This window comes from Trachurus japonicus, chromosome 13 (assembly GCF_045865225.1).
Source record: "Trachurus japonicus isolate A0001 chromosome 13, Traja_1.0".
NCBI lineage: Eukaryota > Metazoa > Chordata > Actinopteri > Carangiformes > Carangidae > Trachurus > Trachurus japonicus.
The window spans coordinates 14,695,418-14,708,787 of record NC_140919.1 but is presented as its reverse complement, the minus strand read 5'-3'; the positions used below and the strand labels follow the sequence as shown (position 1 = coordinate 14,708,787).

Here is a 13,370-nt window from a genome sequence, read left to right as displayed (position 1 = left end):
ACAACAAAATGGCTTTTTAGTGTCTCCCTCTTCCCTCGGCTCTTCCTTGGCTTGTTTAGATAAAGAGTGCAAAGCTGGCTGAGAACCCGAGGTGACACTTTTAGACCTTGTAAGCTCTAAGTACATCACATCCTGTCGCCACGCACGCACTGAACCACGCGCACGGCAAACTTCATGTGTTTTGTTTTGTTTTTTTGGTGTCACCCCGGTTCGCCACAAACAGTCTGGTTTTAACAGTGCATGAGCCAAATAAAACACAATCCTTGTTTCTACTTTATCATCAAAGAAATGAAGAGGAAATAATGACTTACTCCTGTGTAGAAATACTATATATATCATATATATATATATATCGTTAACAGTCAGAACAGCAGGAACAGCTTACACTTTGTTATCAATTATTGCACAAAATATATACTGGAATAATACACGTATATTACTGAATAGTAGGGAACACTGACTGCCAGTATTCATGACGGTGTCTATGCGGTTGGCAATCTGCAGTCGAAAATTATTGTGTACAAATGGAAAGTGCTGAATGCTTTGCATCCACGACTGATGGGAAATCGCCTGCCTACCTTACAAACAGCATTTACAGGTACAGAGACAGGGACACGAGTGATGGACACAACAGGCTTTCACATACCTAGGAAAAAAACACCCATCTTTTTCCTCAATATGCAAAAATATACGTCAATTAAAAAAAAAAAGAAAGAAAGAAGAAAAACATTCAAATGAGCATTGAGAAACTGACAGCCTATTTTTTCCCCTAAAAGCATAAATGAAACAACAGTATGTACAGTTTCTACGACATTTACAGATTCACACGTGAGAATAATCTCTCTGAGTGCTGAAGGGATTTGAAGGCTGTTAAATGGAAAAAGTGTGACTGTGAATGTGTGACTGTGAATGCAACAAGGAGGGTTGTCAGTCTGGTGTATGTGTATGTGTACAGTATGTGTGTGTCTTATCCTCTGCGAAGCTCCCTCAGCTCTGCAGCAACTTTGCGTAGCTCAGCTTCAATCTCCAGCAGCTCCTGCAGACAGGAGAAATGAGACACTTTGGATTATAACCAGCTAATCACACTGTAAATATTTAATGTGAGGTACCTGATTAAATACTTATGGCTTTCTACAAGTAGTTAAGAGGGTCGTAGCAATAAATGTAAGTACTTTTTAAATACATGGCTCATATTAGAGACTTCCCAAAAGCATAAAAGCCATAACAGCTGTTAATCCCCTCAGTGTCCCTCATTAATAACTGTGGTAAATGTCACAGGAAGTTGCCAAGACCGGTAACATAACCGTAACTGGACAAAATCGTGCAGGTGGATCCAGGCCAGTAAACCTCAGTCACGAATGTATAGTAGTACTGGGGCAGTCGGTATCATTAATATATACAGCTTCAGTTCAGAGCTGCTGAGTTTCATGTAAAAAAACAGATGTTTTCCTTCTGACACATCAGACAGCAGAAAGGAAATCTATGTTGGTCTCTCAGACACAAGACTTAAGAGTCTTCACTTGAATTATTTTGCCTCTAATAGTAAATATGAATCTGAGCAGACCGGCCAGATGCATGGGGTTCCCCGAGGTTCATTCCTAGGCCCACTAATAATGACATTATCTTCACTGTAAATTGTCAAAATGGAGCTGAAAGTAAAACTCTCCAAGCTGACAGGATATTTCAAAGCTTCAGAGTGGTAGAAAACAACAAAATAGCAACCGCACACTCAAAACAGTGTGCATATATCAATTTAAAATCAGTTTATTGCAAGCTTTGGGTCATGGTGACCTTCTTTAGGCAAGCTCCAGAGTCAGAAAGTGAATAAACAACCCTGATAGGTTGGCAGGCTAAATCTTCAGTAGTAGCTAACTACCCCCAAAACACATATGATAACAGGGCTAACTGATTGATTATATGGAAGTTTTACCATTAGGCTAACACATTTTATGTGTAACTATGTCGACACTTTACAATAAAGCTACATCTCATAGTTTTAACTCAGTGAATGAGTTACCACAGGGTTGTGTCAAGAATTCCTTCTGCAATAACAAATTACTATAAGTAAGTGATTAGTTTGCACAGTCTACTTGATCAACTACAGAAGTGTATTGTATTGCTGCCACACCAGAAAAATAAACAGTATCACATAAGGTAATCTATCACTATAAAAATGTGAGAGGTTTCCCTTCATGACAATATAAATGATCATACATATACTGTATGATGTGACGAGCTTGTATGTCGTTGTAATAACATGAACAAATATTGTTATTATATTGTGATACTGTATTTTGTTCTGGTGTTGCAGTAATACGCCACAGTCGCTTCTATTAAAACAGAGCTAGAGGTCTTTGGCCTAATGGCTGACCTAGTTTTTGACACAATTTCAACATTGTGGGTAAAACATTACTTTTCTTTTTTTTAACTGAGTATGTGTTGTGTTGTTAAAAGCAGTAGAGTGCAGCACTGAAACCAAAATAATCCGGCAGGAAACACAGGAGAATAATCAGACACTGTTGTTGCATGATAAATGACTAAGTGTGACAGGTATTTGCACCTGCACTCGAACATAATGCGTCTCAACATCTGTTTAGCTACACACACACACTGCAAAAACGTAATATCTTACCGAGAATATTTGTCTTATTTCTAGTCAAAATGTCATTTCTAGTCAAAACAAATCTCATTATACTTAAAACAAGACTCATCACATTAAAAAGCAGCTTGTTTTTAGACACTTTTTACTTCTTTCAAGCAGATTTTCACTTGAAATAAGTAGAAAAATCTTTAGAGTTTTTCTTTCTTATTACAAGCGCAGAAAACGTGCTTTCACTGGCTGGTTTTCTACTTATTTCAAGTGAAAATTTGTTTGAAACAAGTGAAAATTATCTGAAAACAAGTAATTTTTTTTGGTGATGAGTCTTATTTTAAGTGGAAAGAGATTAGTTTTGACTAGAAATGAGACATTTGGACAAGAAATAAGACCAATATTCTTGGAAAGATTTTGAGTTTTTGCAGTGCAGATCAGAAATTACTCACCTCTCCTTCATCTTCTTCTGCGTTGCCCTCGCCTTCATCGTCTTCGTCTTCCTCCTCCGGCCCCTCCTCGTCCTCTCTCACGTACTCGTCCTCGTCTTCCTCCTCGTCCTCCCCGTTTCCCTCCTCCTCCTCCTCCTCGTCCTCCTCATCCTCATCCTTGTATCTCTCCCGCTCAAACTGCCTCGTGGCCTCGTCGCTCGCCTTCTCCATCACTCTCTTCTGCTGCGGCTCCTTCACCTCCCCTCCCGTCGCCATGGCCACCGCCAACGGCACCTCCTCTTTCTCCTTCGTCTTCACCTCATTCTCTGCTTTCTCTGCGTCCTCCTTGTCTCCTTCTCCCTCCTTCTTTTCACTCTTCTCCTCCTCCTCCGCCGGTGCTTCGTCCACCTCTTTGTCCTCTTTGCCCTGCTCCTCCTCCTCCTCCTCCTCCTCCTCCTCCTCCTCCTGCACTCGCTTCATCTTCCTCACCAGCTCGTCCAGCTCCTCCTGCTTCTCCTTCCTCTCCCTCTCCCTCTCCTGCTGCGGCTTGTTCTTGCTGTCCTGCTCTTGGAGGAGCTCCTTCAGCTCCTTCTCCACCTTCTCCTTCTCCACCATCAGCTCCACCTCGTTCTTCCTCCTCTCCTCCATCCTCTGCTTCTCCAGGTCCTCCTCCGTCTCTCCTCCATTTCCTTTCTCCATCATCTTCTTCTCCTTCTTCTCCTTCTTGTCGTCCACCTCCACCTCCTTCTGCTCCGCTCCGGCTCCTCCTCTCTGCATCTCCCTCTCCTTCGCCTCGTACCTCTTCTTCTTCAGCTCTTTCAGCAGCTCCTTCAGCTCCTCGTCGTTCCTCTCCTCCTTCCCCTTCTTGGTGATCTCCTCGGCCAGCAGCTCCTCCAGCTCCTTGGCTCTCTCCTCCTCCTCGTCGCTCCCTCTGTCTTCGATCCGCGGCCTCTCCATCACGCTCTCTTTGGTGTCGTCTCCCTCCGTCGTGTCCTCCTTCTTCTCCTCTTCCTCTGTCTTTGTCCCCAGACTGGTCAGGCCTCTCTCCTCCTTCACCTACATATACAAGGAATGTTTAGTGAAAGGGAAGGGGGATATTTTTATTTCATTTCATTTCATTTCTCCTTTATTTATTCAGGGAAGGTCAATTGAGAGCAAGCTCTCTTTTTCAATGACGCCCTAATTACAAAAACACAAATATACAATATACAAGGTCATGATTCACAATTACATACAGGTTGTGAAACATTCGATAATAAGTTTTTAAAACTATCTGAGGAAATAAGATGATCCAGTTTCAGACAGTTTTGTAGGTTATTCCACTTCTGGGGGGCATAAAACTGAAAGGCAGTCTTCCCCAATTCTGTCCTGATACTGGGAATTTGTAAAACTAAGGTGTCCTGTGAACAAGTGTGTAAGTTACAAATTCTAAGTGAGATTAAAGCAGAAGTAAGCGATGTGGTCGTTTTGGCTAATGCTGCGTTCCAGGCAGGCTTTTGAAACCGTAAGTTACAGCTTGAAGTCACGACTTACGACTTTGTAGCGTTCCAGGCAACCCGCAACTCGCGTTTCTCCGACCTGTTGCCTGTGAAAGTGCACTATAACGGCCACTCGTTACTTCCGACCCGTGAAGTCGTACCAGATCGAACTGGTACGACTTCACAGGTCAGAAAAACACGAGTTACGGGTTGCCTTGAACGCACCATAACTTCTTGTCAGCCGACGGAGTTAGCAGCCCCCGCCCTCGTCATGGATCTATTGGTCCTCGTCCCTACGTCACCACATTCACGCGCATCCCTTGGCTGCACACACAGAGAGGACCGCCCCTTTATGCCGCTCTCTCTCCTCATTGGATAAAGGTTGTAGGATACAAGGAAAGTTTTCTCCTGGGCTCAGAGCAGAGCAGAGGGACTGACAGACCCGTGTTTCGGTCCAAACACTCTATATAAGTGATTGCTGTCGGAAGATATAACTATTTAAGACTTATATTAACACAAAAATATCGCTTACTTCTGCTTTAAGCTAGTAAGATAAACAGGTAAAATTTCAAGTAAAGCTTTGTAAATAAAAACCATGCAATGTTGTTCCCTCCTTACACTTAAGGCTGGCCAGCCAACCTTATTATAAAGAACACAGTGATGGGTTCGGAACACATCTCCAGTGATAAAACGAAGAGATATAATTCAAGGGGAGACCTAAATTTAAAAAAAACAAAGGTTCAAACAAATACGAAAAGCATGTGCATGTCGAGCTGTGGGGTGACTTTGTGGAACAGTCTGGAGACAGAAATAAATCAAAGTGCAAATATAAATCTGTTTAAAAAAAGGTACAACATTTTTTTTTTAAACAAGTATATGGAAGAGGAAGTATGTTAATACTAGGGATAAATCTATAAATAGAATAGGGTTGATTGTTATATTGTAACTAACTTAGTATATGGTATATAGGGTATATATTTATTTATGGGGATAGTTTATATATATATATTTATATTTACGAGGATATGTGTGTAGTATATATTTATTTTTGTAATTATATATTTATATAGATATTTATGAAGTGTATATATGGTATATATTCATATAGGTGTATTATGTAGTTAGGATATCTGTGTAGTTACAAACTGCAGAGTAGAGTAGGAAATTTAAAAAGTATTGTACTTCTTCCCACTCCTTTTTCGAACAATGTGCGGTGTTTTGTTATGTCTTAGCTCTTTATTTTATTGTATTTTTTTAATTTCTCTTTTTCTTTCTTTTGTATGTACAATAGTTACATATATTGTTTTTCTTTTTATACATGTTAGAAAATAAAATTCATTCATTCATTCATTCACCTCCTCCTCCTCCTCCTCCTCATCATCATCATCATCATCATCCTCCTCCTCCTCCTCATCCCTCTGCTCAAAGTCGCTCTCGTCGTCGGCCAAGTTGTACTCGTCCCTCTCCCCGTCGTCGTCGTGCTCCCGTTCTCTCTCTGCAACGTTCAGATTGCAGCCGTCAGAGTGCAGAAATGCAAGTGTGTGTGTGTTTGTGTGTGTGTGGTTTTGTGCGTACCATCGTCAGCCAACGTCTGCAGCTCCCTGAGCAGACCCTGATGCCTTTGCACCTCGTCAAGCTCCTCTGCAGAAGACGACAAGACACATTAACACTCGCATGATAAACACACACTGATACACAACAACACACTGGTTATCACAGGTAAGACCGAGACGACTGCACATTTAATCGAATATGGCAAAATACAAGACTGTAGAACTGCATTAATGCAACTAAACCGGAAGTTAAAGGGATAGTTCAACATTTTGGCAAATTGGCCCATTGCCATAATTGCTATAGTCATAGCAGTAGGTTCGTTGCCTTTAACTGTCAGTGCAAGCTATTTTTAGAACGGCGGAGCAGAGCCGCGAGCTGCTCAGAGCTATGCTACAGAGGCTCATGAGATTTCTTGGTTTCCCTCATCAAACTCATCAAATACACAATCCAACAACTCCAAAACGCTCTGGTGGACAAGTTGTGACCTGCACATTCACCACGCTATGAGATAACAACAGAACGTTACCAGACGAGGTAAATTCATGCAAAACCGCTGATGCGTGTTCCTGTCAGGGGCAGTTTTTCATCAAGCAGTCTCTGCATTTACCTCTAAAACAACTCTGTCTGGTAACGTTCTGTTATTATCTCATAGCGTGGTGAATGTGCAGGTCACAACTTTTCCACCAGAGCGTTTTGGAGTTGTTGGATTGTGTATTTGATGAGTTTGATGAGGGAAACCAAGAAATCCCATTAGCCTCCGTAGCGTAGCTCTGAGCAGCTCGCGGCTCTGCTCCGCCGTTCTAAAAATAACTTGCACCGTCAATTAAATGTAACGAACCTACTGCTATGACTATAGGGATTATGGCAATGGGCCAATTTGCCAAAATGTTGAACTATTCCTTTAATCATTTAATTATTTGACATAAAAAAAGAGTATTTTTTAAATTTACATTTATATAACAAGAGATAAAACAGATCTCACTCTCGTATTCTTGATTTTGGATGATACCTGCTAGCTGTGGGCCACACTCCTGTTGTGACCCATCCTCATTCAGTGTCTCCTGGATAATACATTCAACCTGTAGAGACAGAATGAAAAAAAAAATTAGTGGCTATATAATAATATAAAATATATATATACATATATCTTTATGCTGAATGATTGCAGAAATGTGTCTCTGACCTTGGCATCATTGAGGGGTGAGGACACTGGCCGGCTTCCCACTGAGTCACAAAACAAGGAGAGAGAGAGAGGGGGGAAGGTGAGTGTGTGAAGAACATTTATGTTATTTAATAAACATTTATGCAAGATGAAAGAGTTACGTAAGGCCCAGCCGATTTAATTGTCTCTGATTTGAGCCTTTTTTATCTGACATGTCAGTATCATCAGTATTTAGAAATGATCTCCCTGCATTGGTTGATCCTTCAGAGAAAACATATTGTTGTCTGGGGTTTGTGGTTCTCTCATTTCTGTATTTTTGATCCAAACAACGCTGTAGGACTGACAGGGGCTTGAGAAAATTAAAGTTTATTTACATTTTCCAGGAGTTTACTGCGGTGCTGCACTTAGGTTTATTGTGGAAACAGTAAAATGTTGAACCTCCAATACAAACACACTACTCACAAAAACTTATGATATGTCACTTTCAGGGTGAAGTTTATGGAAATTGGAAAATGCAAAAAAGTTCATGCTAAGATGATGTACGTTATATCCTGAAAGTAGGGCATAGAGTGGTCATTTCTTCATCTCAAACAATGTATTGAAACAAAAGCTAAAAACAGTGGTGGGTATACCACAAGAAAAACATGTCAGTGTCTCAATAAGTCGTCATGTGACCAAAGGACGTCCACGTCTCTGTCTTTCTGTGACTCTTCAAGTCTCTGTGTCCCTAACCCCTTCAACCTGCTGATGACACTCTGTCCAATCCAATACAATCCATTTTATTCATAAAGCACAATCTTAAATAAACACAAATTAGCTTTCCAAAGTGGTGTACAGTAAAATAAAAACCATAAAACATAATAAAAAGACAAAATACTGAAGATAAAAGACACAATCAAACAGTCCACCCCAGATAAAGTAGCCTGTTATCTGATTGTGCACATCAAAACAACAACCCACGTGGTGTGAAAAGCCAAAGAAAAGAAGTGGGTTTTAAGAAGAGTTTTAAGGGTTACGGGGGTTGTCTGATGTGCAGCGGCAATTCATTACACAATTTTGGAGCAGAGGACGACTGTTTCAATACAAACTGTCACTGAACCAGAACATTTAGTGGTCGACTCATGGATCAGACACTTTGTTGTTGTGATTTTTTTGTGGTTAATTAGAGAACAGTTATGTTATAAATACTGAAACACTGGATAGTTGGACACGTGCATTCAAACGTTTAGAGAAGGTCAAATTAAGTTCACGTCTAAAGGGTTTAGCACATTTCTAGGAGCATTCAAGTCGAATACGGCTAACTTTTTGTCAGTAGTGTGTAGCCTATATGTGTTAGATCAATATTATTTGAGGGATCATTGCAAATCAGAATAGTAATAATAACCCTCTAATATCAATACAATATCTGCATCGGCCCCAAAACTTCCCATATCGGTCGGGTCCTACTTAGCAGGGCTCTGCTCTGCTCTGCATGGGCGTGGGTGGAGCTGTTCCCTCATTAAGGTTAAGCACAGTTATCTTGGTAAAGTGACACAGCAAAGAAGCTTAAACCTCCTCCCTCTCTCTCTCTCTCTCTCTGGATGCATCATCAGACAGTCATTAGGTTTTATCCCACAGGTAGTTTATATCAGTCTGTGATCCCGGGCCATTAAAAACCCACTAAGCAGCAGCAGCAGCAGCAGCAGCAGCAGCAGCACCATCAGCACCTTTTCTCACGGAGATACATCAAACATTAACAACAACAAGCACCTAAATGTCAGAGTAGGTCACGACCCACGTTGTTCGTTCTGAAGCCCACGACCTTTTCTCTTTTATTGTTATCGGACGAAGCACGAGATGTGATTCTGTTCAATCCACTGCACCTGGAGTCTAAATGTCAGCCCAGTTTAGAGAGTATTTCTATTACACCATGGACTCAGGAAGCTAGATTTTAATTTAACGATAGGGGAGACACTACAGGTGAATAGGGTAAAACATTTTAAATAACAGATATCACCATGAAACTTCCCAAGTTGATCACTTACATTAAGACAAATATTTTTTGTATTACAAGTTTTGTCAAATTGTATGTTTAAATATGTAAATGAGGCAATATCTGATGAAATATGCACTAATTTGCATACATTTCCAGAACCGAAATCTGAACAATGGATAAAGCTCCTTTCAAAATTCTTGTTTTATTTTGTTGAGATAGAGTCAGAAGGTTTTACAGAGGGGATTTTGGATATCTCTTTTTATCACTTTGTAAAAGTGAAAATACTGTCATCAGCCATAAAAAAATCTAATTTCACCATGTTTTTAGGAATAAAATGTTGTATAAATCAGGCTGTGTGATGATATATCAACAATCCCCTCTGGAAAAACCTTCAGAATATAGACAGGAATAAAACTAAACTAGAAGGTTTGGTGTCTGTAGGTGCTGCTGAAGTGGAGATTTCTAGCTCAGAGTCGAGAAAACAGCCTTTAAAGACTTGTACTGTAGAATTCCATAGATTGTTAATGTAAATCACACTTTTATGATTGGTTGCGGATACGGAGGAAATGACCATTTTTGGAGCCTACATCATTGTTCAGGAGAGAGCGAGAGAGCTTTACAATGATACCTGACGTGACATGGCTCAGACAGCAGGCACAGCACAGTGTGTCACAGTAGCTGTTAACTTTTGGCGAATTTAGGAGAAATCTACTGACGAAAGAAACAAAATGAAGTAAAAATAACCACCTTGTTGTGTGTTATGTTCTACCATTTCTTTTGACTTTTCTGAAGAAAAATAGCCCAAAATCTCAAAATTGATCAGTGCATGAAAAAAACAGTGTTTTTGTAGTGTCTCGCCGATATATATAAAAAAAAAACATCTCCCAAACCAATCAAATATCAATAATAATCCTATATTTTACTGAAATGTACTTAATCAAACTCATCAAATACACAATCCAACAACTCCAAAACGCTCTGGTGGACAAGTTGTGACCTGGACATTCACCACGCTATGAGATAATAACAGAACGTTACCAGACAGAGTTGTTTTTCGTTTTTCAGCAAACAGTCTCTGTATTTACCTCTAAAACAACTCTGTCTCGTATCGTTCTGTTATTATCTCATAGCGTGGTGAATGTGCAGGTCACAACTTGTCCACCAGAGCGTTTTGGGAGTTGTTGGATTGTGTATTTGATGAGTTTGATGAAGAAATCTCATGAGCCTCTGTAGTGTAGCTCTGAGCAGCTAGCAGCTCGCGGCTCTGCTCCGCCATTCTAAAAATAGCTTGCATCGACAATTAAAGGTAAAAAAAACCTATTAATTATTTGATTTGTAGAAAAGAAAAGGCTGAAAAATGTTGTGCCGTCCATTTCCTGACATAAAAAAAGGGTATTTTTTAAATTTACATTCATATAACAAGAGATTAAAGTATATCTCACTCTCGTATTCTTGATTTTTGGATGATACCTGCTAGCTGTGGGTATACATGTACTTAATCAGACATGTGCCACCCTGACCTGTCCTGTCCGTCCTGCTGCAGCTCAGGTGTGTTTGATCCTTTGTCAGCTGCTTGTGAGTCTGAACTCCGTGTGAGGACACATGCAGATCAGCAGCACACAGATCACAATCAATAACACTAATTGATACCTTTGACCAGTGGTGAACCCCCACTGACACGTGAGCTGCTGCAGTCCAGGGCCCTGTAATGCTGCGAGTGCATGTGATGTACAGTCAGTGTGTGTGTGTGTGTGTGTGTGTGTGTGTGTGTAATCCACACTCTCTGTCTAAGCTGGGACACCCCGCTCCCATAATTAACGCTGTGATCTGGCGCTGGATTTTATTGGCTTGTCCTGTCCTTCTGTTCTTCTGCCCACGGTCCAAAAAACCATCGAGAGTCCAAACTAAACTGAACTCCATGTTGGAAATTAAGAAACCAGAAAACACAGCAAGCACGTGCAGCTGCAGTTGTGTTATTGGCTCTATACAGTACAATGCTGCCTGCTGAGACTCCATGTGATCTATATATCTATAGGCTGCAGCTATAGGAGCATGTGTGTCGTCTTTGGAGGCCGAGGGATGAGTTTATAATGACATTATACTCTTCTCCTTCTCCTTCTTTATGTGTTTTGATGCGAAGCTACTGTGACATTAATTGACGCAGACGCACTGAAGCTGCTGTGACACATGAGATGCTGAATCTACAGCTCTGTCCTACAAAGGCAAAATGCCAAACTGAGACTGAAACAGCTTTTTGTGTTTTTCATTGTCAGGTTTAAGCATCAAATTATGAACAACTACCAAGTCTATAAAGGTGGACTGAATTAAATGTATTTTGTAGTTTGTCTTCCTGACCAATGTTGACCATTTTGTGACCAATTTTGACAGTTTTATGGCAGATACTGCACTTTTGCCTAATTGCCTTGGTTTTGGTGCACATAGCCTACTGCCCTTTGGCTTGGCATTAGCTACAGATGTGGCACTTTGCCTAGTTTTACTCCAATTGAATTATATCGTAAATTATAGAATATACAGGGAATACAGTACTCTTTGCATATACTGCACTTTGCCTTGGTTTCACAGTGCTTTTTTTGGATGGACAGCAAAATAAAAAAGCCCAATAACTCTGGAAGCTTTAGCAGTACCAATATCAAATTCTACCAGAGTGAAGAGAATATGCCACACTTTAGATTGGTCACACACAAAAAATGAAAAATGCAGATACTGCACTTTCACCGTTACTTCCAACACACTGCGACATCTAAACACAACTTAACCCCGCACGTAGCTACAAACACACATGACACATTAGTAATGAGTCGGCTCTATGTAGGTTACCGGACGCGCCGCCGCCGCTGCCGCTGCGTAAACACTGCGCGTCCCAACACCGCAGACCTTCATGTTAACCCCTGTATGTCCACACGCGTCATCCTCCTCACACTGTGCGCGCGCCTTCACTTATTTCAACTCATTAACGCGGTTCTCACACTCACATGCACGCGCACATGTTCACCGTTCCGCTCACCTGTGCGCCGCAGCCTTTTTTTCTACTAGGTATAGGAGCCTTCAGCTGCTGAACGAGGCTGTTAAGAGTTAAATGTAAAATGAAATGTATATATATATATATATGTATATGTGTAAAAGCAGCGTCTGTCCGATAAATATAAAGGTGGGCGCACAACAAATTATGTAACAGCGCTTGTGTTCAGCCTCTTATGTCTAAAGCCCTGAGGCTTTTCGCCATTAGGTTATAGCTGCACCTCTATCCTGCTGCTCCAACTGAAACTGCTGTCTGCTCTGCTTTTCTTTTTAATTACTAGGCTATTATTATTATTATTATTATTACTATTAATAAAAGCAACAACAATGAGGCTCATTTCTATTCCGGTAGGGTAAATGATAACATGGTCTCCAGGTAGAGAGGCGCCGGCGGTGCAGCCTGCTGACAGACACACTCTGCGTTTTGTACCGTCACTTCACACCGAGCTCCCTAAACACACACGTAGCCTACAGACACACACACACAAACACACACATAGAGACACAAACTGTACAGTGGCTGTTTAATTAACGTGATGGATGCTTCTTCTTACCTCCGACGGCAGCCCAGAGAAAAACCGCGGTTATCAAAATTCCCATAGGATCACAGGACACAGCGAGCGAGGCTCCAGCAGCAGGAGAGAGAGAGAGAGATAACCTTGGAATAAAATAAAATAACGGAGCTGGAGCTTCTTCACTCACTCACACACACCCGCTCGAGCGAGGTGGAGCCGAGCCGCGCGGAGGACAACCGTGTGTGTGTGTGTGTGTGTGTGGTGTCAGGTGACCGGGACCAGATCAAAGCCCAAAACCCTATTACCGATGTCAGGTGGCTGCATGTTGTGTACTTAACAGTCCTACACGCACATACATACACAGTGTTTTTACACGTTTAACTGTAGCTATGAATATGAATATATGAATAGCCTTGAAATGTAAAATAATGAAAAATTATAAAATATAGTACTAGCCTAATGATTACTTTCATCTTATTATATTGGACTGTTGACATTCTAGGTACTGTAATTTAATTTCATAGAGTGCAATAGGCAAATATAAGCCTTGGTATTCCCTTTTCGGTCACTGTATGATATTTTCTTTTGTGTGTGTATATGTGCTGGCCATATGGGCTCTATGCACA

At 41.0% G+C, this 13,370-nt stretch overlaps 1 protein-coding gene across 3 annotated transcripts; it reads right to left on the bottom strand.

The window, feature by feature from the left end:
• Nucleotides 1-751: 751 nt before the first annotated feature.
• LOC146975704 (uncharacterized) lies at nt 752-12,830 on the bottom strand. 3 transcript variants are annotated; one of them, XM_085794933.1, is made up of 7 exons: nt 12,784-12,830; nt 7,237-7,277; nt 7,063-7,132; nt 6,075-6,140; nt 5,855-5,994; nt 3,043-4,077; nt 752-1,036 (listed from the first exon to the last, which is right to left on the bottom strand). In XM_085794933.1, exons 1-7 carry the CDS (start codon nt 12,827-12,829, stop codon nt 968-970), a joined length of 1,467 nt encoding a protein of 488 aa, XP_085651059.1. In that variant the 5' UTR covers nt 12,830; the 3' UTR covers nt 752-967. The 3 variants fall into 3 exon arrangements, with proteins under 3 accessions (XP_085651059.1, XP_085651060.1, XP_085651061.1); XM_085794934.1 differs by having other exon boundaries at nt 3,043-4,071; XM_085794935.1 differs by having other exon boundaries at nt 3,043-4,068.
• Between the last annotated feature and the right edge of the window lie 540 nt (nt 12,831-13,370).